The sequence below is a fragment of the Diaporthe citri genome, assembly GCF_014595645.1.
Source record: "Diaporthe citri strain NFHF-8-4 chromosome Unknown scaffold_8, whole genome shotgun sequence".
Classification (NCBI taxonomy): Eukaryota; Fungi; Ascomycota; class Sordariomycetes; order Diaporthales; family Diaporthaceae; genus Diaporthe; species Diaporthe citri.
Genome location: NW_025064853.1, coordinates 720710 through 747405, shown reverse-complemented (window position 1 = coordinate 747405; position 26696 = coordinate 720710). Strand labels below are relative to the sequence as shown.

General features: G+C 56.6%; 10 protein-coding genes across 10 annotated transcripts; 6 read left to right on the top strand and 4 right to left on the bottom strand.

Annotated features, from left to right (window-relative positions):
* Positions 1 to 760: 760 nt before the first annotated feature.
* INS49_014600 (uncharacterized protein) lies at positions 761 to 8067 on the top strand (the record flags this gene model as incomplete). The annotated part of the gene is made up of 5 exons (XM_043175290.1): positions 761 to 1542; positions 1838 to 5307; positions 5402 to 5944; positions 7237 to 7805; positions 7918 to 8067. 5 exons carry the CDS (start codon positions 761 to 763, stop codon positions 8065 to 8067), a joined length of 5514 nt encoding a protein of 1837 aa, XP_043020247.1.
* Positions 8068 to 8215: 148 nt separating this feature from the next.
* On the bottom strand, positions 8216 to 8838 carry INS49_014599 (uncharacterized protein; the record flags this gene model as incomplete). Its single annotated transcript, XM_043175289.1, has 3 exons — positions 8216 to 8272; positions 8349 to 8568; positions 8675 to 8838. The coding sequence occupies 3 exons, from the start codon at positions 8836 to 8838 to the stop codon at positions 8216 to 8218; spliced, it is 441 nt and encodes a 146-aa protein (XP_043020246.1).
* Positions 8839 to 10287: 1449 nt separating this feature from the next.
* On the top strand, positions 10288 to 14431 carry INS49_014598 (uncharacterized protein; the record flags this gene model as incomplete). Its single annotated transcript, XM_043175288.1, has 3 exons — positions 10288 to 10523; positions 10592 to 13592; positions 13652 to 14431. The coding sequence occupies 3 exons, from the start codon at positions 10288 to 10290 to the stop codon at positions 14429 to 14431; spliced, it is 4017 nt and encodes a 1338-aa protein (XP_043020245.1).
* An 805-nt stretch (positions 14432 to 15236) lies between these two features.
* INS49_014597 (uncharacterized protein) lies at positions 15237 to 17222 on the top strand (the record flags this gene model as incomplete). Its single annotated transcript, XM_043175287.1, has 1 exon — positions 15237 to 17222. One exon carries the CDS (start codon positions 15237 to 15239, stop codon positions 17220 to 17222), a length of 1986 nt encoding a protein of 661 aa, XP_043020244.1.
* Positions 17223 to 17580: 358 nt separating this feature from the next.
* INS49_014596 (uncharacterized protein) lies at positions 17581 to 18405 on the top strand (the record flags this gene model as incomplete). Its single annotated transcript, XM_043175286.1, has 1 exon — positions 17581 to 18405. The coding sequence occupies one exon, from the start codon at positions 17581 to 17583 to the stop codon at positions 18403 to 18405; it is 825 nt and encodes a 274-aa protein (XP_043020243.1).
* A 423-nt stretch (positions 18406 to 18828) lies between these two features.
* On the bottom strand, positions 18829 to 19728 carry INS49_014595 (uncharacterized protein; the record flags this gene model as incomplete). The annotated part of the gene is made up of 2 exons (XM_043175285.1): positions 18829 to 19280; positions 19338 to 19728. 2 exons carry the CDS (start codon positions 19726 to 19728, stop codon positions 18829 to 18831), a joined length of 843 nt encoding a protein of 280 aa, XP_043020242.1.
* Positions 19729 to 20120: 392 nt separating this feature from the next.
* INS49_014594 (uncharacterized protein) lies at positions 20121 to 21260 on the top strand (the record flags this gene model as incomplete). The annotated part of the gene is made up of 5 exons (XM_043175284.1): positions 20121 to 20279; positions 20334 to 20514; positions 20576 to 20735; positions 20809 to 21024; positions 21074 to 21260. The coding sequence occupies 5 exons, from the start codon at positions 20121 to 20123 to the stop codon at positions 21258 to 21260; spliced, it is 903 nt and encodes a 300-aa protein (XP_043020241.1).
* A 452-nt stretch (positions 21261 to 21712) lies between these two features.
* On the bottom strand, positions 21713 to 22809 carry INS49_014593 (uncharacterized protein; the record flags this gene model as incomplete). Its single annotated transcript, XM_043175283.1, has 2 exons — positions 21713 to 22324; positions 22381 to 22809. 2 exons carry the CDS (start codon positions 22807 to 22809, stop codon positions 21713 to 21715), a joined length of 1041 nt encoding a protein of 346 aa, XP_043020240.1.
* Positions 22810 to 23677: 868 nt separating this feature from the next.
* On the top strand, positions 23678 to 24402 carry INS49_014592 (uncharacterized protein; the record flags this gene model as incomplete). The annotated part of the gene is made up of 2 exons (XM_043175282.1): positions 23678 to 23746; positions 23824 to 24402. 2 exons carry the CDS (start codon positions 23678 to 23680, stop codon positions 24400 to 24402), a joined length of 648 nt encoding a protein of 215 aa, XP_043020239.1.
* A 648-nt stretch (positions 24403 to 25050) lies between these two features.
* On the bottom strand, positions 25051 to 26564 carry INS49_014591 (uncharacterized protein; the record flags this gene model as incomplete). The annotated part of the gene is made up of 2 exons (XM_043175281.1): positions 25051 to 26033; positions 26276 to 26564. The coding sequence occupies 2 exons, from the start codon at positions 26562 to 26564 to the stop codon at positions 25051 to 25053; spliced, it is 1272 nt and encodes a 423-aa protein (XP_043020238.1).
* Between the last annotated feature and the right edge of the window lie 132 nt (positions 26565 to 26696).

The window sequence follows — 26696 nt, the reverse complement described above, 5'->3', positions numbered from 1 at the left end:
CCCACTTACTCAGTGTCCCGTATACGACGACTACCGAGTGGGGCCCAATGGGTGCCGACCACTCCGAATCTTTTCAAGGATGGAAGGATCCGGGGCAGTTCGGACGATACTATGCTGCTACTACTAGTACCTGAGTACATGTAACGTGCCGATTGAACCATCGCAGCAGCACACGGGGGTCTTTCAATGTCAGGTTTCCAGGCAAGATTTTCCCGTGCACGACTTGCGCTGCAGTCAATCAACGTTAGGCCAGGTTCACGCGCCGTCTCATCCCCAGTCACTTTGAGGAGTGAGGTTGGAGGTCATGGTCAATTGTCGATTTCAATTGAACCAATGATTTATTGAAAGCATGTGTGTGTGTGGTTTCTGTGCCGTGTTCTGTACCTTCCAAGCCGTAGGATCATTGGGCCGAGCGTACCAGGAGCAGGCGGGCTGCGCTGACATTCGTTGATCAATCGCCGCGTCGGCTGGGCTGAGCCCGTCTTGGAACGTCACCTGCTTGGCTTGTACTGGACTAATTAGGCTCAAGCCCGCGCTCCCGAGCAACCAAGGTGTTCGGCAGCACCCCTCGCTCTTCACCTTCAACAACGTCCATCGCTCTGTTCTTGCTGCAGAAACACGCCGTTCTCAGAATTCATCCGAGTCTTTTGGACGGCGGAGACTTCCAGGCTCCAGATGAGCCTGTGGCTTTCTGGTATCCGGCCGGGAGGGGATTCTTCAAAGTCCTGATGACCCCACCGAGAGTCACCATCCTCTCATCATGGCGGGTGGCAGCTCAGACCGGCGCAGCTCAAGCATAGACGTACTGCGCTCCGAGCTGGACAACATCCAAGAAGCAGAAATACTGGTCCAACCCCGGCCGAGCCTCACAGGCGACTCGACCCCAGCTGAGGGGGACACAGCACACACTGGAGGAAGAACCGCTTCAGCACGAAGGTCAAATAGCAGCACACGCAGAAGTGAATCTGGGGCACACATCAGGTTCTCAGATGATGCAGGCCGTCGCCGTGGCCACCCGTCTTCGCATCTGCGGCTTGACACGGACCTCTATCCTATCCAGAGCAGGGGCGAGGACACCGAGGCCGCAAGAAGATGGCGCGAGAGCCGAGATGGTCCCCCGCAGCCGGGTGCGTCAGCGCAAGGGCTGGACGGCGGACCCGAAGCCGGAGATTCGAACCCAGGCCGAGTCAGCTTCGCCGCGCAGCCGGTGGCCAGCGGCCCTGAGCTCGCGCCTCGCCACCGACGCCTGCGGTTCAGGGGAATCGGCGGGGAGGTGAAGAGTGTCGCCAGCGCCGCCGAGGCGAGCGCGAGGGTCTCGCGCGCCAAAGACTGGGTGGCTCGCCAGAGGGCCCGGACGAAACGGCTCAGACGGTCGCCCACGGGCCGCTTGAAGACGAGGGTTGCGGCCCTGTACAAGAAATGGATCTACGAAGGGCTACTGCGCCAGAAGCCATTGCCTCCGAGCGCTGATGGGAGACATGTCCCTCTCAACCCTGGCCAAGCCCGCAGCAAGAGCCTGACGGATGAGCGCACGGGGAAGCCGTACATTTCCAATTTCATTAGGTCCAGCAGATACACGCTGTGGTCGTTTCTTCCGAAGCAGTTGTTTTTCCAGTTCAGCAAACTCGCCAACGCATATTTCCTTACTATCGGCATTCTGCAAATGATACCCGGTCTCAGTACTACAGGGACCTATACGGTGTGTATTCTCCATCCTGTTCCTCATTTTTCGAGCACTGTCCTTGATATAGGGCTTTATGAAGACCACGTTTGGCTCTAAGATCCTTGCTGACGTATGGTAGACTATCGGTCCTTTAATGGCTTTTGTTGCGCTTAGTATGGCCAAAGAAGGCTGGGATGACTACAGAAGATACAAGCTGGACAAGCTTGAGAATAGGACCGAGGTGTGGGTGTTAGACCCTGCCAGGAGCCTATTGAGTGAGAAACGGTATGGCAAGCTGCGAGAAAAGTTCCGCAGACGCCGTGACGACGTGGAAGGTGAGCTGCAGGAGCTGGACCGGGTCGAAGAGCGGGAAGATGAAAATCCCCCATGGTCTCAGGACGAAGACGTGCACTGGTCGAAAATACAGTGGGAGGAAGTCCGTGTCGGCGACATCGTCAGACTACGAAGAGACGAGAACGTTCCCGCCGACATGGTACTCCTCCATGCCACTGGACCCAATGGCATCGCTTACATCGAAACAATGGCGCTGGACGGTGAAACGAACCTGAAGAGCAAGCAAGCCTGCCCTCTCTTTACGAAACACTGCGACTCATTATCGGCTTTGAACGCAGTACAGGCCGAGGTAGTATCCGAGGATCCCAACCTAGACCTATACAACTACGAAGGCAGAGCCGTTGTTGATGCAGAGGCCATGCCTCTTACCCTGAACCAGGTGGTGTATAGGGGCTCGACACTGAGGAATACGAGCGAGGCTATCGGTATTGTGATCAATACCGGGGAAGAATGCAAGATCCGGATGAACGCGAGCAAGAATGTGCACGCCAAAGCGCCGGCGATGCAGTTCAGGGTCAACAAGATCGTCATTCTGTTGGTCTTTGTTGTCGTCATGCTCTCTGTCGGCTGTTCCATCGGTAACATAATCTGGGTAGACGACTACGAGAGGCATGCATGGTACTTGGACGAAGGATCAGTAGCCTTTGGTCAGATTCTCATCGGTTTCGTCATTGCATTCAACACCCTGATCCCGTTGAGTCTCTATGTCTCGCTGGAGATCGTCAAAATCGGCCAGGTCATGCTACTAAGAGATATCGATATGTATGATGGAGTCTCGGACACACCAATGGTGGCGAATACTACGACAATTCTTGAAGATCTCGGTCAGGTCAGCTACGTCTTCTCGGATAAGACAGGAACGCTCACAGAGAATGTCATGAAATTCCGCAAAATGAGCGTGGCGGGTACCGCGTGGCTGCACGACATGGACCTTCGGCGCGAGGCTGAGGCGAACAGAAGAAGACAAGCACGAATCGAGATGTCAGGTTCCAAGGCCAACAAGGGCAAAGGGAACCAGTCCACAAGAGCTTCCATGCACACGATGAGGACCGAGCCTGCTGAGGACCTCCTTCTCGAGGAGCACGTGTCAAACTTGGGCCCAATCCGGAGGTCAGACTCAGTCTGGACGTCTACAACGCGACCAAATGAGACCCGGCAGCTGAGAACGGAGGAGCTCATCCATTACGTACGGCGAAAACCCAACTCACCATTTTCGAAGAAAGCCCGGCAGTTCATTCTGTGCATTGCCTTGTGTCACACCTGCTTGCCAGAAAAGAAGGCCGGTGGCAACATTCAGTTTCAAGCGGCTTCGCCTGATGAGCTAGCCCTTGTTGAAGCAGCGCAAGATCTCGGATACCTGCTCATTGATCGATCCTCACAGAGCATTGAGCTGGAACTTGCCGATGAGAATGGTTCATCCGCGACCGAGACTTACGAGATTTTGGACGTGATCGAGTTCAGCTCAAAGCGCAAGCGGATGTCCATCATCATTCGCAAGCCAGACGGCCGGATATGTGTCTTCGTTAAAGGTGCTGACAATGTCGTCTTGCCTCGGCTTGAGCAGAGCAGATTAGCGATGGAGACCGCCTCCGCCGTCGATCGCAGGGCTAGCCTCCGCAGAAGTATGGAGCAGGAGAAGGCTATGCGGAAAATGAGCATGCACAGTGCGAGGAACAGCACATCTGTTGCTCGGAGGACTGGCAGTTTCGCAAGTAGAACGGGCATCTTTGGGAGAAAGAGTACCACGAAGCGATCTGCAAGCATGCAAAGGAGACGATCGAGCGTCCTCGTAGATGAAGTTGACTCGTGGATCACCAACCGCGAAAGGGACGCTTCCGGGACCGGAGAGCCCCATCTGTCTCAGCAGACTGATGTGGCACGCGGGCGATCGATCGAGCTGCTCCAATCTCCAGAGGCGATGGATGACCCCTACGATGACATGGTCGACGAGAATATTGCCGTGGACGACCACGAAGTCTTTGAGCGCTGCTTCCAGCACCTGGATGACTTCGCTTCGGAGGGCCTGCGTACCCTGTTGTATGCCTATCGCTACGTACCTGAAGATGACTACAGCCAGTGGAAGTCCATATATCACGAGGCCACCACGAGCCTTGTTGACCGCCAGGCACGCATCGAGGCTGCCGCCGAACTGATTGAGCAGGGCTTCGAGCTGGCCGGGGCCACGGCCATCGAAGACAAGCTGCAGCATGGCGTCCCGGAGACAATCGACAAGCTCCGCCGTGCGAACATCAAAGTCTGGATGCTCACAGGTGACAAGAGGGAGACAGCAATAAACATTGCCCACTCCGCGAGGATATGCAAGCCTTTCTCGGAAGTGTACATTCTCGATGCCACCGAGGGTGATCTTCAGGAGAAGATCGCCGCCACGCTTGTCGAGGTCGGGCGCGGGATGATAATGCACCCTGTCGTCGTCATCGATGGGCAGACTTTGGGCGTGGTCGAAGCAGACGAGTCGCTCAAGGTGTTGTTCTTTGACCTCGTAGCTCGCGTCGACTCGGTCATTTGCTGCCGCGCGTCACCGGCGCAGAAGGCAACACTCGTCAAGTGCATCCGCACGCAAGTACCGAAGTCCCTGACCCTGGCCATAGGGGATGGCGCAAACGACATCGCAATGATCCAAGCTTCCCACGTCGGGATCGGCATATCGGGGCGCGAAGGCCTCCAGGCCGCCCGCATATCGGACTACTCTATCGCACAGTTCAGGTTCCTGCAGAAGCTGCTGTTTGTGCATGGGCGGTGGAACTACATCAGAACGGGCAAGTACATATTGGGCACCTTCTGGAAGGAGATCGTCTTCTACATTGTCCAAGCCCTTTACCAGGAGTACAATGGATACACGGGGACGAGTCTGTACGAGTCTGCGTCCTTGGCTGTGTTCAACACCCTGTTCACCTCTCTGGCCGTCATCCTGGTTGGCATGTTCGAACAAGACATCAAGGCCGAGACTCTGCTTGCGGTGCCCGAGCTTTACACCCTTGGGCAGAAGAACAAGGCCTTCAACTACTTCATGTACTTTGGGTGGAGCTCCCTGGCTGTCATCGAAGCCGTGCTCATCTTTTATGGGGTCTGGGGCATCTTCATGGCCATCAACTTCAACGAGGACAACACGCTCTTTGCCATGGGCGACCTCGCGTTCACGGTGTGCGTGCTATTCATCAACATCAAGATGCTCGTCCTGGAGCTGCACAACAAGACCCTCGTCACCTTCATCGGCTTCTTCATCAGCGTCGCCGGCTGGTTCCTCTGGAACCTGTTTCTCTCGGCCATTTGTACGTATAAACACCACCGTGTGGCATTTCCCTTGCAGAGACCTTTTCAAAAGCACTATGTCTCATATTCCTGGACTTAATTGACACATCACAGATGAACCCCGACCCGGCCCTTACATCGTGCGCGACGCGTTCATCTACAACTTCGGGCGCAGGCCGACGTGGTGGCTCACGGCGATCATGGCGCTCGCCATGGTCATCGTGTTCGAGCTCGCGATCAGCGCGGTGCGACGCATCTTCTGGCCGCAGGACCAGGACCTGATGCAGGAGGTCGAGAAGTACGCCGGCGTCATGGACGTCATGAAGGAGCACGCCGCGGAGGCGGGAGAGGCCGGCCCCGCTGCCGCTGCCGTTGCCGATGCCGAAGACGGGAAGCGGGCGAGCCGAGACTCGGAGGAGGCGGGTGCCCGGCCCTCGCAGCAGCAACACGAATGGAACGGCTACGGCAGCCAACGGGGCGGGAGGAGACGCAGTCGGAAAATCAGTGGTGATGTCTACGGGGCGCCGCCTTTCATGGCGACGCCGGAGGAGAGGGACGTGGATCCCCTGGATGATGCCGGTGGGCCTGTTGTTGGGTCGTCAAGGGACGATGGGAAGGGGAAGCGGCAGTCTGTCAGTACGAGTGCCTACCAGGTGGGTGCGTAGGACTGAGTGCCTGACATGAGGGCCAGTATAGGCAGAACTTCAGTAAGTATCTTGGGGGGAGAAAGGCTGGCAATTTACGATTCAAGAGGTGGATGAATTGATGAAATATGAGAATAAGAAACATTGAAATCACATACCATTTAGTAGCCACAATACCTCGTGTTGGATTGCATATTTCTGTGCTGGCTTTGCTGCGGTGTAAAAAGGATTTAACCACACAACAATCCTCAGAGGAAGCACTTGCAAAAGACACCTATGACATATTGTTTTGTTGGCCCGTGAAGCGAGCAGGCAAAGCCATCCGAGTCGAGTATTTGCCTCCGGTGCTGAGTTCGATTTGCAAACAGCCGTCCATTGCAACAGTGTCTGCCAGCTTGAAAACCCCGGACTAGATCCGCGCTTCGTCCGATCTGCCCGCCCCCGGCCACCCCTACCCGTTGCGTCGTTCTTGAAACATCGCGACACGCAGGTGATTGGCTGCTTGGCACAGAGGCTCCATTCCAAACGTGCAGCAGCAACCGGGCCCCGGGTCGATCTCTGGGATGGGGTCAATGCTACCCCGTTCGGGGACAGGAACAGCCGAAAGGGGCCCAACTTAGGTAATAATCCCCTCCTCAGACGTGGGTGGTGAAGACCAGACGACCTTGCATTGCAGATGTCTGTTTCTTTTCTTCCAGTCGCGAGGTATCGGCGGAAAAGCAGTTTGAGCTGCCGTGGGTTGTCGTTGGCCTGCCTGTCTTTTCCCGCCTCTGCGGTGCCACCCTCGTTGGGGAGGATACTTGATGGCTGCTCTTCTGGTCGCGGGATCGACGCCGGGCGGGACGCGGCGGAGGTTGAGCTTTCGGCGGGTTGAGAGGTGGTCTGAACCGCCCCAGTCCGAGGAGGGAAAGAGTAGGGCAAAGAAAGCTGTCGAGCTGCTCTTGTGGTCCGAGATTGGTGAGATGTCATCCCGCTCCTCCCTCTTTCTCTGCGTCGGATCATGAGTCACGAAGGACAGGCGGGCTGATGATGGGCTTCGCAGAGGAGTGGCAGCAACGTGGCAGTGACCACATCGAGACTGGGTACCGCAGGGCCTGCGGAACAGTTAGGGGTTGTCTTCTGAGCTGGACTTACGTACACAGTAGGTGAAGCCTGTGAGCAGTTTGTTAGCCTTCATGCTCCAGCCTCGAACCTTATCTCGTCCTGAAAATATAGTCTCAGGACCACATTGTCCCATGACACACGAACAGGCCCCCCCCCTTCCCCAAATCAGTTTGCCAGTGTCCTAACTGCTCTCCCTGGCAGATGAGACGGTCAACATCTGGTCCCACATCCTCGGGGCCCTGGTCTTCATCAGCCTCGCGGCCTGCGTCCTCACGGAGATGCCAGCCCGGTATCACACAGCCACAGCAGCGGACGTCGTCGTCTGCAGCACATACTTCCTCGGCGTGGCGGTGTGCTTCGCGCTGTCGACCGCCTTCCACACGCTCATGGCGCACAGCGAGGCCGTGTACCTGCTCAACATGAAGCTCGACTTCCAGGGCGTCCTGGCACTGATGTGGGCCGCCACCGTCCCGCTCGTCTACTACTCCTTCCCCTGCGACCCGGCTCTCCAGGCGGCCTACTGGGGCCTCATCACCGCGCTCGCCGCCGCCTGTTCGGCGGTTACCTTCCTCCCGCGCTTCAGCGCCCCGCACCTGGGGCCTTACCGTGCGGTGCTGTTTGGGGCCTTTGGCGTGGGCAGTTTTGCGCTGCCTATTGCTCACGGGGCGCTGGTGCATGGCTTGGAGGAGGAGTGGGAGAGGGTGGGCCTGGGTTGGGTGTTGTGGACGGTTGTTTGTGATGGTGTGGGAGTTGTGGTATATGGGCTGAAGGTGAGTCTGCAGAATCCCTTGCTTCTTGCCTTGAGCAGTACTCTCTCTCATGGGGTGAAGTTCTCCTTCTTGGAAAGTGAGCTGTGTTGCTGATGCTGATATGTTGAATAAGTTCCCTGAGAGGTGGTTCCCTCGGCGCTTCGATCTCTTCGGAGCGAGTCACCAACTGATGCACATGTTCGTCGTTTTGGCGGCACTCACGTACACTTGTGCAGTGATATCGGCCTTTGATCACCGGTATGAGGAGGGTGCCGTTTGTTGAACACAGTATATTCGAATTCTGCTAGATCAACCAATGATGCGGTTGTGGGCCAGCTTAAATTCAATGAACTCTTCTATGTCAGTGATCATTCCCAGAGATACATGAATAGACTTGGGGCCTGCTTCGAACACAAAGACGCAGCGCCGATTTATTTCATGGGATCTACCCTCTTAGTCGCCGGCTTCTCTGCCAGCTTCTTTTCGATCTGGCAATATCCATAGTCAGTACCTTGGCAAGGGATGAATGTGTAAGGCGCAGTTCAGGGGCTCAAGTGGACACACCTTCTCACGATTTTCTGGCCTGTTTGGGGCATCCTCTGGCAATTCGGAATCTGAGCCATCCGCCTTGGTTTCTATGTCCTTATGGGGCGTGTTTATGATCCCAGGGTGTGAAGAGCGCAACGCTCGCTGTTGCTCGTGGTCATTGTGCTTGTCGGCCTTTTGGCCACTGCTCAATAACCAGAAGGTGGTTGGAAGAACGACTGCGATGGCTCCTATGAGCCTGAGACCGGTGTGCAATGTTAGTGTCTGGGCTCTGCGTGTGAGTGTCTCAGAGGGAATGCATGACACGGAGAAGAAGGACACCCTGTTGGGAACATAGCACATACCACGGCAGTCCGCCGGTGCCCTCAGTGCGTGATGGAGGGTGATCTGGCATGTCGCTCGCATATCTCCTCCTGGAGATGAGTGCTGTTCTCGAGTGTGGCCGCAAACGGGGGCGCAGCAAAGCTCGCGAGGTCGAGTTCATGATGTTGAGTCTGATGGAAGACATGGTTGATGACAGATTGTCAAACAGTGAGTAAAATGATGCTGTATCTCAGATGTAGCTCATGTAATTCAACACCCTTTAGATTTCTGAGACCTAATATACGTAGATGGCAGCGGCGATTGGACCCTGGGCCCGGGTCCGGATCCGAAGCATGTATGACCATTAGACTTGGTTTTTGAGGTGACCTAGCAACACTGGTGGCGCCGATCGATTTGAGCCTCTAGTTGAGAAGTACCTCCACAACCTACGATCAGATGCGCTTTAGATGTCTTTGCGTAGTAGACCTGACGTCACTGACGAAGCCCGAGAACCTTTTCTGTTTCTCAATCCTTTGGTCAAGTATGGGAGCTTGCCAGTCCGGACCTGTGTTGTCTCCCCCTTTCCCGCTCCACTCGTACAGCATTTAGGGGCATTCTTTACATGCCCATTGCTTCCGCAACGTGAATTTGATTCAAACACATCTAAGGTCTGCCAAAACCCAAATACATCTCTGCTCACATAAGTTTACATGGGTATTTGAACTGATATCTTCTCTCGTCATACCCTCCGAAGCGACTTGTTACCAAGCCGATTAGTGGAGCGCAGGTGCAAGCTCATACCTGTAAAGACAAGTCTCTCGCGCGCCGTCTTTCGTATGTGAGGCCGGATGAGGTCAATTTGAATGAAACAAAATTTGTCTTCTGAGTCTGGAAGGCTTTTCGAAGTCACTCAACAAAGAGATGATATGAACCCCTGGCTGTCGGTCAGGATTGAGTGGCTTCCAGAAACTTCGCCACACAGAACAAGTACATCTGTACCTAGGTAGTGGCACGGTGTCTAGGCAATCTCCGGTTAGCTGGAGGAGGCAATACTAGAAGGTGTGGGAGCGGTATACCACAAATACGCTGTCGGTCATTCAACAATACGGGTTGTCATGGAAAGTCCACGATGTATGAGCTTCAAGCGATGGAGGTCTCGGAAGCAGACTCCTGAGTTAGGCAGAGTCAAGAAGTGATAAGGTGACGGATGCAATGACTGGGCGATGCAAGGGGCAAATACTTTCACATAATGAGACAGGCATAATCTACAAGTGTTGCTCATACCCGCAGGTGAGCTGTCTTGGGTGAGTACCTAGGTACATGTGTATGTGGGCCAAGACTAGGCACCGGGTCTTAGCACGACCGCCCTTCCCAAGGTTCCCCACACTGACCCAGCACCCCACCATCGAGCTACTGGTGATGTTGTTGCTGCTGCTGCTCCTGCGACACCACCATTGATCGACCTCCATCTGCATTTGTTTTGACCTTGGTCATCTTTCCTTGTTGTTGTGATTACGTCTTACGTCGGGGAGGATACCACTGTCGGCGAGTGACGACCTTTCCATCATTAACCTCCCAAACCATCCACCTACTTCGCATTCGGAATCAGCATCTACCCCTCGCGCCGGGGCATCATCCCCCTTCAACGTTCAAGATGGCGACGAGCATACCCCCCAACCCGACCTCGCACACGGTCATCCAGCTCCTTGGCAAGCTGAACGACACGGACCCTGACTTCAGGTTCATGGCTCTGAACGACTTGATTGCCGTTTTCGCCAATGCCAAGAATGACATGCTCCATCATGACTACAACACCGCCGCCCGCACCATCGATCATGTTGTTAAGGCCCTGGACGATCAGAACGGCGAGGTTCAAAACCAGGCGATCAAGTGGCAAGTCTCCCTCCTCCAGGCTCTGTCGCGAACGCCTCCATGCTGACCTTGTTTGTTTCAACCAGCCTTGGGCCCCTCGTCGCGAAGACGCCCGCCAACCTCATTGCACCCCTGATCGAGAAGCTCACCACCCTGAAGCTCCAGAACTCTGTCGACAACTCTGTCCCTGCTCTGGCCCTCCGTAATGTCATCGAAGCCCTCCCACGACCGCAGCCTGGTCAGGCTGCTACAAAAGAAGTTCTCGAAGCATACACCAGCATAAGTAGGGTGTTGATGCCCAGGCTTCTGGGACGCACCTCGCAGGCGGCCAAGTCTAGTGGCAGTATCCGTCTGCCTCCGGCAGGGCAGGGCATCATCCAGGACGATGCCCTTGTGAACGCCGATGCTGTCGATGTTATTATCGAGGTCGTCAAATGTTTCGGAACCATGCTGTCACCACAAGACGAAGTCCAGGCCCTGCAAGACGTCATCCTAGGACTGCTTGACAACCAAAAGGCAACGTCGGCTGTCAGGAAGAAGGCTGTGATAGCCCTTTCGATATTGGCTGTTCATTTGCAGGACGACCAACTGATTGCATTTCTCAACCGTGCTGTGGCGGTGCTCAAGAACCCAAAGACCGACCCTGTCACTCAGCGGCTCTACCTCACCATCATGGGCTCCATGGCCAGATCTATTCCGCATCGCTTTGGCAAGCACATCGGCGATGTTGTCCAGCTGACTCTGGCCTTCTTGGCGGAGGATGTTTTGCAAAGCCATCTTGAAGAAATCGGCGAGGGCGACGACGTGGGCTTGGAGTTCTCTGAGGTCCGTGAGGCAGCGTTACTTGCACTCGAAGCTTACTTGGCATCATGTCCCTCCGAAATGCGCCCGTATACGGATGAGGCAATCGCAGCATCTCTCCGGTATCTGAAATATGACCCCAACTACGCGTTGGATGAAGACGAAGACATGGACGAGGAGGAAGGCGAAGACGAAGATGACGACTTTGGTGACGACGACGAGTTTGAAGCCGGAGTCGGCTTCGATGACGATGATGACGCCAGCTGGAAAGCCCGGAGATGTGCCGCGAAAGCCCTCCATACCCTCGTCTCTACGAGGAGCAACGGTGATCTTCTGGATAACGGCGTGCTCTACAGCCAGATCGCACCGCCATTAGTCAAGCGCTTCGAGGAGCGCGAGGATAATGTCCGCCTGGAAGTCATCTCTACGCTTTCTCTCCTCATTCGAAAGACGGGAGAGGGCATCATTCCCGAATTTCTACTGGATGGCACTCACGGCGACATCCAATCCCCACAGACCCAGAGCCGCAAGCGGAGGCGGCAGAGCAGTGGTGTCTCTGCCACCGCGCGTTTCGATGGCAATGGGCTGGTGTCACCTACTGTCGAGAAGATCCCTTCCAGTGGACCCCGTGCTGATCTTGCCAAGCTCACTCCGCAATTGGTGAAAGCGGCCACGAAGTTGCTCAAGGGCAAATCAATCCCTACCAAGCAAGCGACAATGAATCTCTTGGACGATCTGATTCTTGTCCAACAAGGCGGGCTTTCTGACCACCTGGATCAGATTTTTGATCTTGTTATTGATGCGGTCAAGACCAATGCAGCCTCCACCACGTCGACCTCGTTGTCTGGCAGTGGCGGTGCCGCCTCTGCCACGCCATCTACATTGCGTGTTGCAGCACTCAAGCTTCTCAGCGACGTTGCCAAGACGCACTCATCGAGTCTGCTGCAGCCTTACCTCACCAAGATGGTCAGCGGGGTTGTTGGTGCCGTGGCAGACAGGTATTACAAGATATCCTCTCAAGCAATCGAGACCGTGGAGGAGATTGGGAAAGCCATCACGCCGCCGCGGTCTCAGAAAACGGCGCAGAAGTACAAATCAGAGTTGTCCAAGCTGTATGACGTGGTTGTTGGGAGGGCCACAGCTACGGACGCAGATGCGGAGGTGCGACAAAAGGCCATACATGCGCTGGGCACTTTGCTCTCCCGCACAGGCGATGCTGAAGGAGCCACCCTGCTACCTGCCGACAAGCGGAATAATGGTCTCTCTATCATCGCAGATAGACTCAAGAACGAGACTACGCGTCTTGCCGCTGTGCGAGCAGTCGAGGAAATCGCTGCGCATCCGTCCCCAAACTTCGATGCTACTTGGGCGCGAGATGTTGTTGTGGAGCTGTCGGCCCAGGTGAGAAAGGCGAATCGAGCTTTGAGGGCATCTAGCATCCAGGCCTTGAAGCATATTCTGCTGTCTATCACAGGCCAACAGGCTCTGGACACATCGACCCTGGAGAACCTCGTCGAAGCACTCCTGCCCATCATCGCTAATGCCGATGCTCAGTTGCACGGAGCGACGTTCCGCGTTCTGACTTCCTTGGTCAAAGTCGATGCGAAATTTGTTGTTGACCCGAAGTTCGACAGTGCAATTTGCGATTACGTACAGCAGAACGTGGTCAATGCTGTCTTGACACCTTTGCTCGACCTCATCGCCCAGATTGGTCAATCTGGGGTTGGCGAAGAGCTGATGACACGTATGCTTAAGGACGTCGGTGTCAGCGGAGACCCCTCTACTGTAGGCAAAGTCATCGGGACTCTCTTGGTTGCCAGCGGCGGAACAGGCGGTGTGGACATCAACAGCTTCATAACGGAGGCTGAGACCGCAGAGGACAAGGCTAGAGGCAGCCTGGCCCTGAGCGTCCTTGGCGAAGCGGCACTGAGGCTGGGAACCAAATCGCCTCTGAAGCCCGAAATCTTTACCAAGCACTTTGGTGATGAATACGACAAGTTCTCACTGACGGCGGCGATGGCGCTGGGCCGTGCTGCAGCTGGTAACGTTCAGGCGTACCTGCCAGTGATTCTTCAAAGCTTCCAGAACGCGGGTGCCAAACAATACTTGCTCTTGCAGTCGATCAAGGAGATCCTCCTACAGAGAACAGACATTAGCGGTTTCGCGCAGCCCGTCTGGGACTGCTTGCTGGAGTCTTCTCAAGGCGAGGACAACAAGGCGGTGTGTGCAGAGTGCATAGGACGCCTGGCGGTTGTCGACCCTGAGACGTTCATTCCCAAGCTCGATGTAAGTTGCGCAGCATTCTATTTCCTCGTCCGAGACAAAATGCTAATTTGCTGTCGCAGAAACTTCTGGGCAACCCTGAACCGGCTGTGCGAGGCATTGCTGTCCAAGCACTGCGATACACTTTTGCAGACAGCGGCGACAAGTTCGACACTGTTCTGCAGAATTACTTGATATCCATGCTCACGTCGATTTTGCAGGATCCAGAGATGGACATCCGTCGACTTGCAATGACGACGTTCACTTCGGCAGCAAACAACAAGCCTGACATGGTCCTGGGCCACCTCAACAAGCTGATGCCATTTGTCTTTGCAGAGTCGACGCTCAAGCCAGAGCTGATCCGCGAAGTCATGATGGGTCCTTTCAAAATCATGGTGGATGACGGGCTTGAGCTCCGCAAGGGTGCGTACGAGTCACTGTACGCCCTGATGGAGATTGCAATGCCCAGAATCAGCATCATCGAGCTCTACGACCGGATCATTGCGGGACTCAAAGACGACAACGACATACGGGCGCTGAGCAATCTGATGCTCTCGAAGTTGGCAGTCATTGATCCGCCGGAGACTCAACGGCGCCTTGACACTATCGCGGAAGCCTTCCGGGCAACACTGTCCACGAAGCTTAAGGAGAATTCTGTGAAGCAGGAGTACGAGAAGCAGGAAGAGGCGGTGCGTAGTGTGCTCCGGACTACCCTGCTCCTGTCCGACAAGCTTAAGGGGACTTTCGGCAGCGGGCAGTGTCAAATCTGGTCAGTATATCTGGACTGGGTCAACAAGGACTTTGACCGCCAGCTTAGGCAGCTGCGAGAGGAGAACGACAAGATTGGTCACACGTATGCCTAGAAGGCTCAAGAAAGACAAAGGACACGCATCGAACTCGTCCATTAGTCTTGATTTTCTGGCCCGGGAAGCGAAATGGTCACTTCTGACATTGTCTAAAAACGTGCCAGATGCTTTCCGGGTCCCGGACAGGCCCCCAAGATGAGAGGTTATCGAGCATCCCTAGTCGGAAAAATTGAAGGCAAACGGTGAGACAGGAGTGACCGGACCAACTGAGCAGCACTCATGTGGGTGCTGTTCCCTGACGGTCGATTGCAAGGATGAGATAGAATACCACAGAATCATGAATGATAATGACAATGGAAAGCCGCCAAAGAGTATGTGCCTGTGAGGCTGCGCACGACTCGATGCGTAGAGGAAGAATTGGGCGGGTCTAGAGTGTCAACTTGCGCAGGCATTGTGTAGGTAGATAAGCCCTGCAGCTCGGAGTGAGAATGCGGCGTATTATCGATCCGGCGTGGAGAAGGAAGCCGTCATTATCGGCGTTAGAATGCTGGAACCCCGATTCTTATTCCGGCAGAAGGATGAGAAACCATCCCCACACTGGCCAAGCTCGTCCGACTCTGCGGGCCTCCTCCCTATTCGGGAAGTCAGCTATCGGCAGGGGCTGGGAGGTTTCTTTGCGAGGCTCTCTCCTCACCTTCGATGTTTGAGCCTGTCGGCATCAAAATGTCATGATTGAACTTTCACTTATGTTCACACAAGTCTTGTCGACTCTGTCAATCCGTCCATTCCAACACAAGACCCGGATCCGGAAGGCGCCTGGATACATCGGTGGTTGAGGTCCGAGGTCGACATAGAACCTGCAATGCTGACCACCGTTTTGCTGGCGTCGGCGGCCCTCGCCCATTTCTCGCAGGCCCAATTCCCTCCGCCTCGAGAAGGCATCAACACGGTACGATCCAAGCACCACGAGGGTATAACTATCTCTTATAAAAACCCGGAGCTGTGCGAGACTACGCCAGGCGTCAAGAGCTACAGCGGTTATGTCCACCTTCCCCCATACTCACTCAACGAGGAGGGTGAGGACCAGAATTACCCCATCAACACCTTCTTCTGGTTCATTGAGTCCCGCAAGGACCCGCACCATGCTCCCCTGTCCATCTGGCTGAACGGCGGACCGGGAGGCTCGAGTCTGCTGGGCATGCTGTCCGAGAATGGGCCCTGCGCCGTCAACGCGGACAGCAACAGCACGACGCTGAACCCGTGGAGCTGGAACAACGAGGTCAATGTTCTCTACATCGACCAGCCCGTCCAGGTCGGGTTCTCGTACGATACCCTCAACAACGGCACCTATGACCTATTGGCTATGAATGTAATGGACGACTCGTATTCGGGTGAGTTCCCCATCAAGCTGGATGACTTCGCGGACGGGATCCCGGAGACCAACTCGACCTTCTACGTCGGCACTTTTGCGAGCCAGAACGCGACGCAAACGCCCAACTCGACCGAGCATGCGGCCGTTGCTCTGTGGCATTTCGCGCAGACCTGGTTCGAGGAGTTCCCCGAGTACAAGCCCCACGACGAGAAGATCAGCCTGTGGGCCGAGAGCTACGGCGGCCACTACGGCCCCAAGATCATGGACTTCTTCCACAAGCAGAACCAGAAGATCGCCAATGGGGAGATCTCCGGTCCGGGGACCCATTATCTTCACCTCGATACCCTGGGGCTCGTCAATGCCTGCATCGACGTCCTCGTCCAGGATGAGGCCTACTCCTTCTTCGCCTGGAACAACACATATGGCATCAAGGCTATCAACGAGACAACCAAGCACAAGCAGCTGTACGAGCTCTACCGGCCCGACGGAATCGTCGACCAGTCCCGGGAGTGCCAGCGCCTCAACAAGGCCCTCGAGGCCACGGACGGTCCGAATCTGGACGCGGACTACGTTGAATCGTACTGCCGCAACGTGTCATTTATCTCTTACGACATTCTCGTTGCTCCTTATATGGAGACAGGTAAATACGGCTGGTTCGACGTCACGCACCCCTCGGCGGACTCGTTCCCCCTGAATTTCCACCTGGGCTGGCTGAACCAGCAGTGGGTCCAGCGCGCGCTGGGCGTGCCCGTCAACTTCACCTGGGTCTCCCCGATCGTGTCCCAGGTTTTCACCGCCCACGGCGACATGGCGCGCGGGGGCTACCTGGAGGGCCTGGCCGACCTGCTCGACAACGGCGTCAAGGTCCACCTGATGTATGGCGACAGGGACCTTGCGTGCAACTGGATCGGCGGGGAGGCGGCGTCGCTCGCGATCCCGCACCGCCACCAGAAGGCGTTCGCGAACGCGGGTTACACGGCCCTGACCGTGGCCTCGTCTGACGAGCCGCCGTTCGTGCCGTACGGTCTCACCCGGCAGCACGGTAACTTGAGTTTTACCCGTGTGTACCAGGCAGGCCACATGGTCCCGAGTTACCAGCCGGAGGCGAGCCTGAGGATCTTCGAGAGGGCCCTGTTCAACAAGGACATCGCCACTGGAACGTTGGACCTCACGGCGACGGGCGGGTGGAAGAGCGGCGCGGATATCTTCCGGACGGAGGGACCCCGGGACACGTGGTGGAAGAAGAACGAGCTCATGCCTGTGCCGAAGGGGCAGTGCTACATACTCCAGTTGATGACCTGCACTAAGGAGGAAATTGAGGCGCTCGGGAACGGGACGGCTATTGTCAAGGACTATGTCATTGTTGGTATCGAGGGGTCTGGGGGACAGGCTTTGGCGAAGGGTGACACTTCAGAATATGTAGGGACGTACGGGGATGAAGAGCAACAAATAGTCGTCGGCGAGGATGAACTGTGAGAGGGGTGGTCGAATTTCAGATTGCATTTGGACAGACGAAAGCCTAACGGTGGCGACTGATAGCGTAGTGAGCTGATGCTTCACGTGCGACACTTTCAAGGGCCGAATTTTGGCAGTTCATGTGTGCCCAAGCTCGAAGGAATCGTTGCCCAGCAAAATCAGGCGCTTGGGTGATTTGACAGTATCTTGGCAAGCAGGATCCGGCTAAAGCGGCGATGCAGAGGAAAAGAAAAAGGCACACATACATATAAGAGCTAGCTGCAACGAGTCTCAAACCGGATGGTGTCTGTCAGCCCATCTTGTGATTTTCCTCAACCTCAACAGGAGACATTGAAACCCCACATAATCAACAGACGAGATGTCAACGAGAACTACAACAATATCGGGGTTGGGGCCGACGATGACCTACTACCCCGTGACGACACCCGAGCCGTGGCCCCCAATCTTCATGTACGGTGCGCGCCCGCTGAGCCTCGACGGGGGCCAGATCGAAAAAGAACTCCCCCCAACCGAGCTGGACCAAAACAGCCATCGGCTGCGGGTCGACTGCCCAAATGGCAACACCAGCCACACCACCCGCACGCCAGAGGAGGAAGACGCCGACAAGCAGTGCGTCCAGGCAGACCTGTTCCCCGCCGAGTGGTACCGGAACCCAGGGACCGACAGCAGCGTGACGATCTTCGGCGGGACCTACACCCCGTCCGCGGCGCCGGAGAAGACGTGGCGCTGCGAGATGACCGTGGGGGAATTACATGATACCCTGGTGGGCGGCGACTGCTCGCTGTGGGAGACGCCCTCGGGCGCCGCCGACGCGTCCACCATCGCCACGACGGGCCTCGGCCGGTGCGCCGTGTCGCGGCAGTACGTGCCGGTGCGTCTCACGGCCGGCGAGTTAGCGGGGAGCTGGGGGACTGGCGCAAGTTATTGGTTCGACCCGACTAATGCCAACAACGAGGCGGTCACGGCACTGAGCTCGGAGAGGTGCCCGGACCCGACGAGCCTCCTTGGCTTCGTGGCCGCGACGGCGACGGCGACATCGGGGACGGCTGGGTCTGCGACGCGGTCAACCTCGGCTGCCAGCGCAGGAACGGCCTTCAGGGGCGACAGGACTGGTCCGGCGGCTTTGGTCTGTGTGGCCCTGGCATGTGCGAGGGTGGCGGGGCTTTTGTCGTTGCCTCTATAGCGAGTAGGAGGCCGTTAGAAGATTCAAAGATTCGGGTATCGAGCAATGTTCTGGAAGTTCCGAGGCTGTCTTCATCGTCAGTATGAAAAATGATGCCGTTCGACGAGCGCTGGGTGATGAGCATTCAGTATGAGAGCGACGATCATTGCAGACGAGTTGACCGCACTCCAAACTACAAACTGAACAAGGGGAATGATGTTGTCCCATTTCTGGCGGGCAGAGGGGAAGAGTGGGTTTCTCTAAAGTAATCAATTACCACTGCGTAGAGATGCCGTGTGGATTGCTAGACTGTTACCGACCTGTCTGATTTGACACTTCCCCCAGAATTATGGCCAAGTCTCGCAAGGCCTCACTGCACGTTCATGAACGAGCAGGATATATCGTAGCCGCGAAGCAAAAAATGCTTCTCGTTTGTCGACTAAGTTAGCGGCCGGGACTGAGAGGCCTGTTGAAACCTCCGACACGGTTCATGTACTGGCGGTACTCGGTCTTCTTCTCCTTCCTCACGGCGCCGAGGTTGTTGCCGACCACCTTCTTTCCCTTGGTGGTGCCGAACCCCCCAAAGCCCATCATCGCTGCCATGTCGTCATCCATGCCGTCGTCCTCGACGTCAATGTCCTCTTCGTCCTGGTCCATTGGCTCGGCACCTTCGTCGTCATCGTCTCTCCGGCCCCGCCGTTCACGGTCATCGGGGTAGCTCTCTTCCTCCTCGTCCCTTGGACGACCGCGATCACGCTCGCCGTCTTGCCGTGAGACCTTGAATGACATAGAGGAGTTCGTGTTGGACCTATCTCCGCCGCCTTTGCCTCGGTGGGGCAAGTCTGCCGTGGCAGGGCTGCCGCTGCGTCGGGGCGATGCCGACCTCCGGCGAGGATCTTGAAGAATGTCAGTAATTTGCTGCGAGTGGGATCTTGAGGCACTATTATAAATACCATCTCTGTGTCTAGGTGTCCCACTGCCCCTGTTCCTCGCATCCCTGCCATCGGAGTCTCGCCCACGGCGGGAATCGTGCGCGTCGCGTGGCGGGCGGCCGTCGCGATGCGGTCTGTCGCGCGACCTGGAGCGGTCACGCCTGCTGTCCTGGTCTCTTCCGGGTCTCCCTCCGCCCCTGCCCCTGTCCCTTTCCCTGTCCCTATCTCTGGATCTGGATCGGTAGCGCCGTCTGTCGTCACGGTCGTCGTCGCGGTCATCGTCGTATCGTCTGCGGTCGCGGTCCTGGTTGCGATCGTCTCTGTATCCTCCTCCTCCTCTGCGCCCGGACTGGTGGTCCCTGTCCCGTGGGGGCCGGCCGCCGCCGCGTCTAGAGGATCGGTCTCCCTGCATCGGAGCTGCGAACTGTGGTGGAGAGGGGAGAAAAGACAGCGCGGGACTGTCCGCCTGGATGTGATTAGACGTTGGTGGTCAAGCTTCAGGAGCGTGGAGCTCAGGCAATGGCAGGCAGTTGCGGCTGAAATAAGGCTAAGCGCGGATCAGCCGTAGGGCTGCAGCAGGGATTTTTCTACAGTGGGTGATCCACTGTAAAAACCCCTGCACTTACTCCTATTGCGCAACCTGACAGTGCCGCAGCCGTTCATTAATTAGACTGATAAACATTCTTTCATGCTGAGGAGATAGTCTACTTGCGCAATACCTGTAGACCCACCTCCGTTGTTTGTAATTCACCTGGTCTTGGAACCTTGAATCTGGGCGCCCTGTTGACTTGGGAACAGCCCGCCATGTCACCCTCAGCCCAAGCTCACAAGCGATCCCACAGCCTGTTGCTGCTACAGAAACTACTCAACCTCAGAGACAATGCCAGTCCTCTGACGCTGGTGCTTGACACTTTGGAGCAGGGCGCAACTCCAGTGTTGCAAGAGTTCATAACGCGAGCGAAGGTATGCTGCCCTGCAACGCTGTTTTACCATGACCGTGCACTTACAGTTGCACAGATAGCTCACACCAAAGTCATATTCATATCCTTTGCCACAATCAAAAGGCCTGCCAACGCAGATGTCCTCGTCAGGGCCACCGGCAAGCAACTTCAAAAGCTGCGCGCCGAGATCACCTCTCACTATACCACCCTCCCGCCTCCTACGGCGAGAAACGCCTCATCAACTTCATCGTCACAGAGTGAGCTCACAATACATGACCCAACAGCTGAGCGTACTTTCCAACTGACCAAACCTGCCAGAAACACTCCTCATAATAGACACCCTCAACCCGCTGTCGACGACCCATCCAAGGCACCTCACCGCCTTCCTGTCAAGCCTGCTCACCCACCCCTCCATCTCCCTCGTGGCCACCTACCACGCAGACGTCCCCCTGGCCCTCGCCCCAACCGCCCTGAGCGAGTACGAGCCCCACCCGCTGACGGTGCTGAACCACCTTGCCACCGCCGTCCTGCGCGTCTCGAGCCTGCACCAGGCCGTGGGAGCGCCGCCGCGCAAGGGACAGGAGCCTGCCCGAGCCGGCGTGGGGGCTCGCCGAGGGCCGAGAGGGCGTGCTGGTCGGCGTCAAGGGGCCCACCGCGGGCGGCGGCGTCGTGGTCGAGATGGAGCTGCGGAGGCGGAGCGGCCGCGCCGTCGTCGAGAGGTTCGTGCTCGCGCCCCAGGGCGCCGCGGCGGGTGCCTTGTCGCTGCTGTCGGACCACCCGCTTTTCGCTGCGCCGCCGGGCGCGGACGATGACCAGGGAGGAGGAGGACTTGGCCGAGACTACGTTTAACCTGGGCCTTACCGAGAAGCAGCGGAAGGACAGGGACGGCATTGTCCTACCTTACTTTGACGCGCAGAAAGATATCGGCGGTGGAGAAGGTGGAAGGATCTTGTACGAGATGGGGCGGGAGGATGATTTCGACGACGAGGAAGACGAGATCTAGACACACTCGTCATTGTGTCATTCCTTGGGTCATGAAGCTCAAAGCGTCCTGGTGCTATAATTGCTGCTAGCACTATTTCGATGTCGTCCAAAGCATTGTGCTCATTTCCACGTGAAATGCTTCTCCGAGCTCTTTCTCTGTGGTTACAATAACGTATTCCTTTAAGCCTTTCCGAGAGGCCACTGCCCTGTCCAGCAGTCAGAACATCCTGATATCGAGATCCCAAGACCGAACCTCCTATGGGACAACCTCTGGGATAAGCCTCCTATTGGAGATCGCCTCGCCCATCGGTTGACCGTTTCACAGTGCGAAAGAACCCAGGGATTTGGGTGAGTATGTTCTAAGTTAGCTGATCTAGGTCTAGGGCTGAGTAATTGCCTAATTAGGCCCCTAGGAGGCCCGACCACGGCTGCCCGTACCAACAACTGTTAGAAGCAGAATGCACACAGCTCTCAGTCCACAACTGCAGCAGTGCTGTCTTTGTCAGGGTTTCCACCCACGGTTTCATGTACGTTAGCAACAGAAACCTTCTGAAGGTCTTCCGTGACGCTTGCAGCGGATCCATCCGTGCTCGAACCCATCACGACGTCCTCTACACCGTCGCCACCATCGGCCTCCGTATTGCTCTCCACCACTTCAGATCCCTTGGCAGCCGCAGATACCTGAGTGCTCTCCGCCTGGGTCTCACTCTCAGCTCCCTTTTTGGGCTCTGCTGCAGGAACAGATCGCAGGTTCTCCGGCTTCAGTTCGTCGGGGATCGTTGTCTTCCAGTCAACCTCGAGTTTGCGGATGTAATACTCGTCGAACTGACCGGACGCGCGGGCCTCGTGAGCCGCCCAGGCATCCTGAAGCCAAGCGGGGTCATGCATGCCCGCCTTGAGGTTGGACACATACTCCTCTGTGTCGTGGCGGAAGTTGTCGTCATTCTGCAGGGACATGATGTTCGGACGAGCGTCGGGTGTGTTGGCATTCAAGATGTGTCGTGTGTCCGGAAAGAGAGCAAGTAACTCCTTCTTGTCCTCGTCGCCGAGGACATCCCACGCCTGGGGGTGCAGCAGCAACGCCTGGTCTTGTACGTCAGCAAATCAGCAAGTCCAGTGTTTTAGCACGAGAAACTGACCCTCAAATCCTTGTTGACGAGTGGTGACTGCTTGCTCTGGGTGACGTATTCTGGAGTCCACTTCCTGGCACTCGTCTTTGGCCTCTTAGTGGCAGGTGTCGCAGACGAGGCTGGTTGTGCGAATGTGACCTGAGCACGTTTTGAGGGGACTCTGCGCCGGCTGCTTCGAGGGGCAACCTCAATTTCCGCAACGACCTCGTCCTTTTCGTCCTCTTTGGTGGCGGGTCCATCGTTGACAGACCGTTTGAGAGGCAGCGTCGAGTCACTGGTCGACTTTGCCTGGCCATTGCTCTCGCTCTGGGATCGAGTGCGGGGAGCCATAGTGGCTGTAAACTCTGCAATCTCTTCTTCTGTGAAATCTGGAGGTTCTGAAAGGTCTGAGCTTGACTGCTGGCTGCCCGAAGGCAGGCCATATGTAGCGGTTGCCATTGTAAGTGAGCTAGTTGCCTGCAGACAGGGAAAGTGGACCCCGCGGGGTGATCGTTTGTTGTTGAGGCTGGAAGATGAGACGGAAAGATGCACAAGGAAGGCACTCGGGAGACCAAAGAATAGCGGGGTGAAAGGCTTGTTTACACATCCATTTCTGGATTTCTGTCCAGGCTGAAATGAGATCTCACTGAGTGAGTGGATGGGGGGAGAGTGACATGGCCACAAGCTACATGAACCACAAATAAAGACAAGGACAGGGCAGTCTCATGATTGGTCCCCTACAAGCTCATGCTGAGAAACGCGAATACCTGGCAGCACGGAACGCTGGGCGTGAATTTCTTTGGGAGACGGTGGCTTGCTCACTTGTACCAGTTAATCCAGAGGGAGGAGCATTGCTATGTGGTCTCGATTGATAGCAAGGCTGGGGGCTGGGGGCAGGAGCTACCCCGGCTCCGCCCCACAGGTCAATGTCATCCAGGGGATCCGTGCTCTGATTGGCAGCCTTGCAACTGTGATGTGCTACCCCAGAAGCCCAGGCCTAGAACCCTGCTATCATCTTCGTTCTAATTTCAACCAAACCTCCAGCTTCAAGACTTGCCTGATTTCCCTTTTTCATAAGCCAATTGAAACCCTGTGGTTCATCACTGTTCTCAGCAGACCGGCAAACAACGAAAAGCAATCGGTTGAATCGCCACAAGCAGGCAGAAACGGAAAGGTGGCGTCATCCCGTTGAGGACACGTTCGGCAGAGACACCAAGGCTCTACCGCGGAGGGCTGCAAGACGACGGCAGCGTGTTCCAAACACTCGGGCGCATCTTCTCCGACACACCCATACACACATACGCGCACACACAGAGCCTGAGACAAAATGATCAGGTCAACGCAAATAGCACGGCTTGACGGCCTGTACCTATGCGCTTCTGTAGACGATGAGGCAGTGAGTTCTCAACCCCCCCCCCGTTCCACCCCAACGCCTTTGTCATCATCATATGCTCTGACACCACGTTCGCATAGACCGAGTCGTCCCTGTCCGAGATCAAGTCACAAATAAAGCTGATCCTCCGCCGGCTCAACCGCAACTCCGAGTCCCAGGCGTCGATCGAGTCGGGCGACCACACGATCAACTACCTGATCGCGGACGACATCGTCTACTTCTGCATAACGGAGCGGTCGTACCCGCGCAAGCTGGCCTTCACCTACCTGTCGGACCTGGCGACCGAGTTCTCGACGACGTACCCGGCGACGCAGCTGCTGAGCCCCACCCTGCGGCCCTACGCCTTCATGGAGTTCGACAGCTTCATCAACAAGACAAAGGGCACCTACAGCGACGCCCGCGCCACGCAGAACCTCGACAAGCTCAACGACGAGCTGCGCGACGTGACCAAGGTCATGCACAAGAACATCGAGGACCTGCTCTACCGCGGCGACAGCCTGGAGCGCATGGGCGAGATCAGCTCGCGCCTGCGCGACGACAGCAAGAAGTACCGCAGGGCCGCGGTCAAGATCAACTGGGACCTGCTGCTCAAGCAGTACGGCCCCATCGGCGGCCTCGCCTTTATCATAATCGTGTTCCTGTGGTGGAGGTTCTTCTGAAAGGGCAGCTGACAGCCGGGGCGGGGAGGGGAATATGGTTTATCATGTAATAGGTGACAGGATGTTGTTACTGGAGTTACGGCGTTGGCTGCATAGCGGTAGGTTCAGTCCCTGGAGGCAAACAGATCATAATATACGGATCCACAAACACAGCAGGCGTTGTGCACGACTTAATGGAGCGAGCGGCGTTGACATCCGGATGGTGAAGAAGCTACGGAAATGTCTCTTGAACGATTACAGTACTTTCTCCTGGCTCGATTAAAGTAAGATGCTTTGTTCAACAGAAGCTCACGCAGAACATTGAAAAATTCATGGCCATGGCTTTGAAGCCTGGTGCAGTTTAGTATGCGTGTTGGAAAAACATGGGTATATTGAGCGTTGAACATAGACAGATATGAGGAGCCCCCTGCCAGCCTGCGCCGCTCTCACTGCAGCTGAGCCGAGCAGCGTTGACGTACGTGTCCCATCCAACATGGCGCGCTTCTGCGTGGGTTGAGCCATATCTCAAGTGCCCCAAACGCCACGGCTTATCCCAATTCCTAGTAACGCCAACCAAGCAAGAACCCCTCTCGATAAGAAACGCCGTTCAAGTGATTGAATTTTGGTGACATGCCCGATAAGCGACGTCACACCCTCCTCGTGCGCGCCTTACATGACCACGCAGTTCTTGGCCGATGGCAGGCTCGGCATCGCAGTCGAGGTGTGGTGCCACTCCAGATGAGCCTGGAACTCGTCCAGGCTTCCGAAGCCGCGCTCGTCCTGGGCATATCGGGTCTCGTCCCCCTCGCCCTGCTCGAAGTAGTTGTAGTCGTCGCAGTACGGGCAGAGTATCCTCGCCTGCCAGCCGCCGATCTCGGGCGCGAGGTGGTTCGCTATGGCGAGGGGCGCGAACACGACGGTCTTGTCCTCGCCGGTCGAGACGCTCTTCCCGCGGGACTGCCAGTTCGGCTGCTCCGTGACGCCCTTGGCGACGGCGGACGGGTCCGGTTTCGTCGGCATGACCATCAGGTCGTTCCACACGATGAACCCCTCGCAGAAATCGCATTCAAAGCCCACATCCCGGTCACCGAACCGCTCGAAGTGCCCGACGGTGCTGCAGACGGGGACGAGCTCCTCCAGCGCTTCCGTCAGCTCGGCCTCCCGCTCCACGGCGTCCAACTGCTCGCTGTAGTGTATCGAGGGCGCTTTCTGCTGGCCCATGTGACCCATCTCCACCGCCTCGCCGATGGACGTGCCCATCACGGGGGTCTGCTGTTCCCAGCTCTGTATTCTTTTTGGTTTCTTGCCTTGCGCCTGGGCCACCTCATCCCGCGTCGACTCATACCTCGAGGTTCGCCCTCCCTGTTGCTGCTCGTATTGCTTCCGGCGGTCGTCCAGCCGTCGCTGCCGCCTATATACCTCAAACGCGCCAAGACATCGCTGTCCCGGTCCGTCTGCTATGTCGGCCTGCTGGGAGGCGAATATCCGGGCGGCAGCGCGACATTGCGCTCGATGGAGTTCGCGTCTCAGTCGCACGGTGTCGTTGACCCATAGAGGTTCGATAGGCCCACCTTGTCGCAGCCAGTCCTTGAAGACCTGGGCATGGTTCTCGAATTCTGTGCGCAGGTCCCCGAGCTCGTCGAGCGACTCGACTGTGTGACGGATATGTCCAGTCAGCGATATGGCATTGCAGCAGAGTCAGGGGGTTACATGGGCGATTGGAAGCCGGATGCATATCGGGATGTAGCACAGGACCAGGGGGGTCAATTAGAGGTCGAACGGCGGGATCCCGCATCCCGTTTTAGACCCTGCCAGCAATGGCCCCCATCTCCGTCCCCTGTGGAGATGAAGGAATAAATGGAGGATGAAATGAGAGATGTGAGAATGCACATACGCCTGCGGTCGTTCTCGTAGTACACGGAGCCCTTGAGCAATGGCCCCATCTCCTGGAAGTCCTTCTTGGCCTCGTCCAGGGTGTGCTCGAGGGCGCGGACCTGCTCGAACTCGTCGGGCCCCCAGTGGGCCTTGTCGGCGAACATGAGGAGGCGGAGGGCATCGTTGATGGAGTTGGCGATGACGGCCAGCAGCGAGCCGACGGACTCTTCGGTGGACCCGTCGGCGGTGTCATTGTCTGTGGCCTTGGATGAAGTTCCCCGTCGGCTGGGGTGGCCACTCCTGTTCATCGTTTGGGCAGCGGCAACTCGAGCTTGAACCTGCTCCAGCAGCTGGTGGCGGCGGGTCGGTCCAGGTCCTGGTGGCGACTGAGGCTGAGGGCGACAGCCGTCATATTAAAAGAGAGCGGCAAAGCAGCAAAG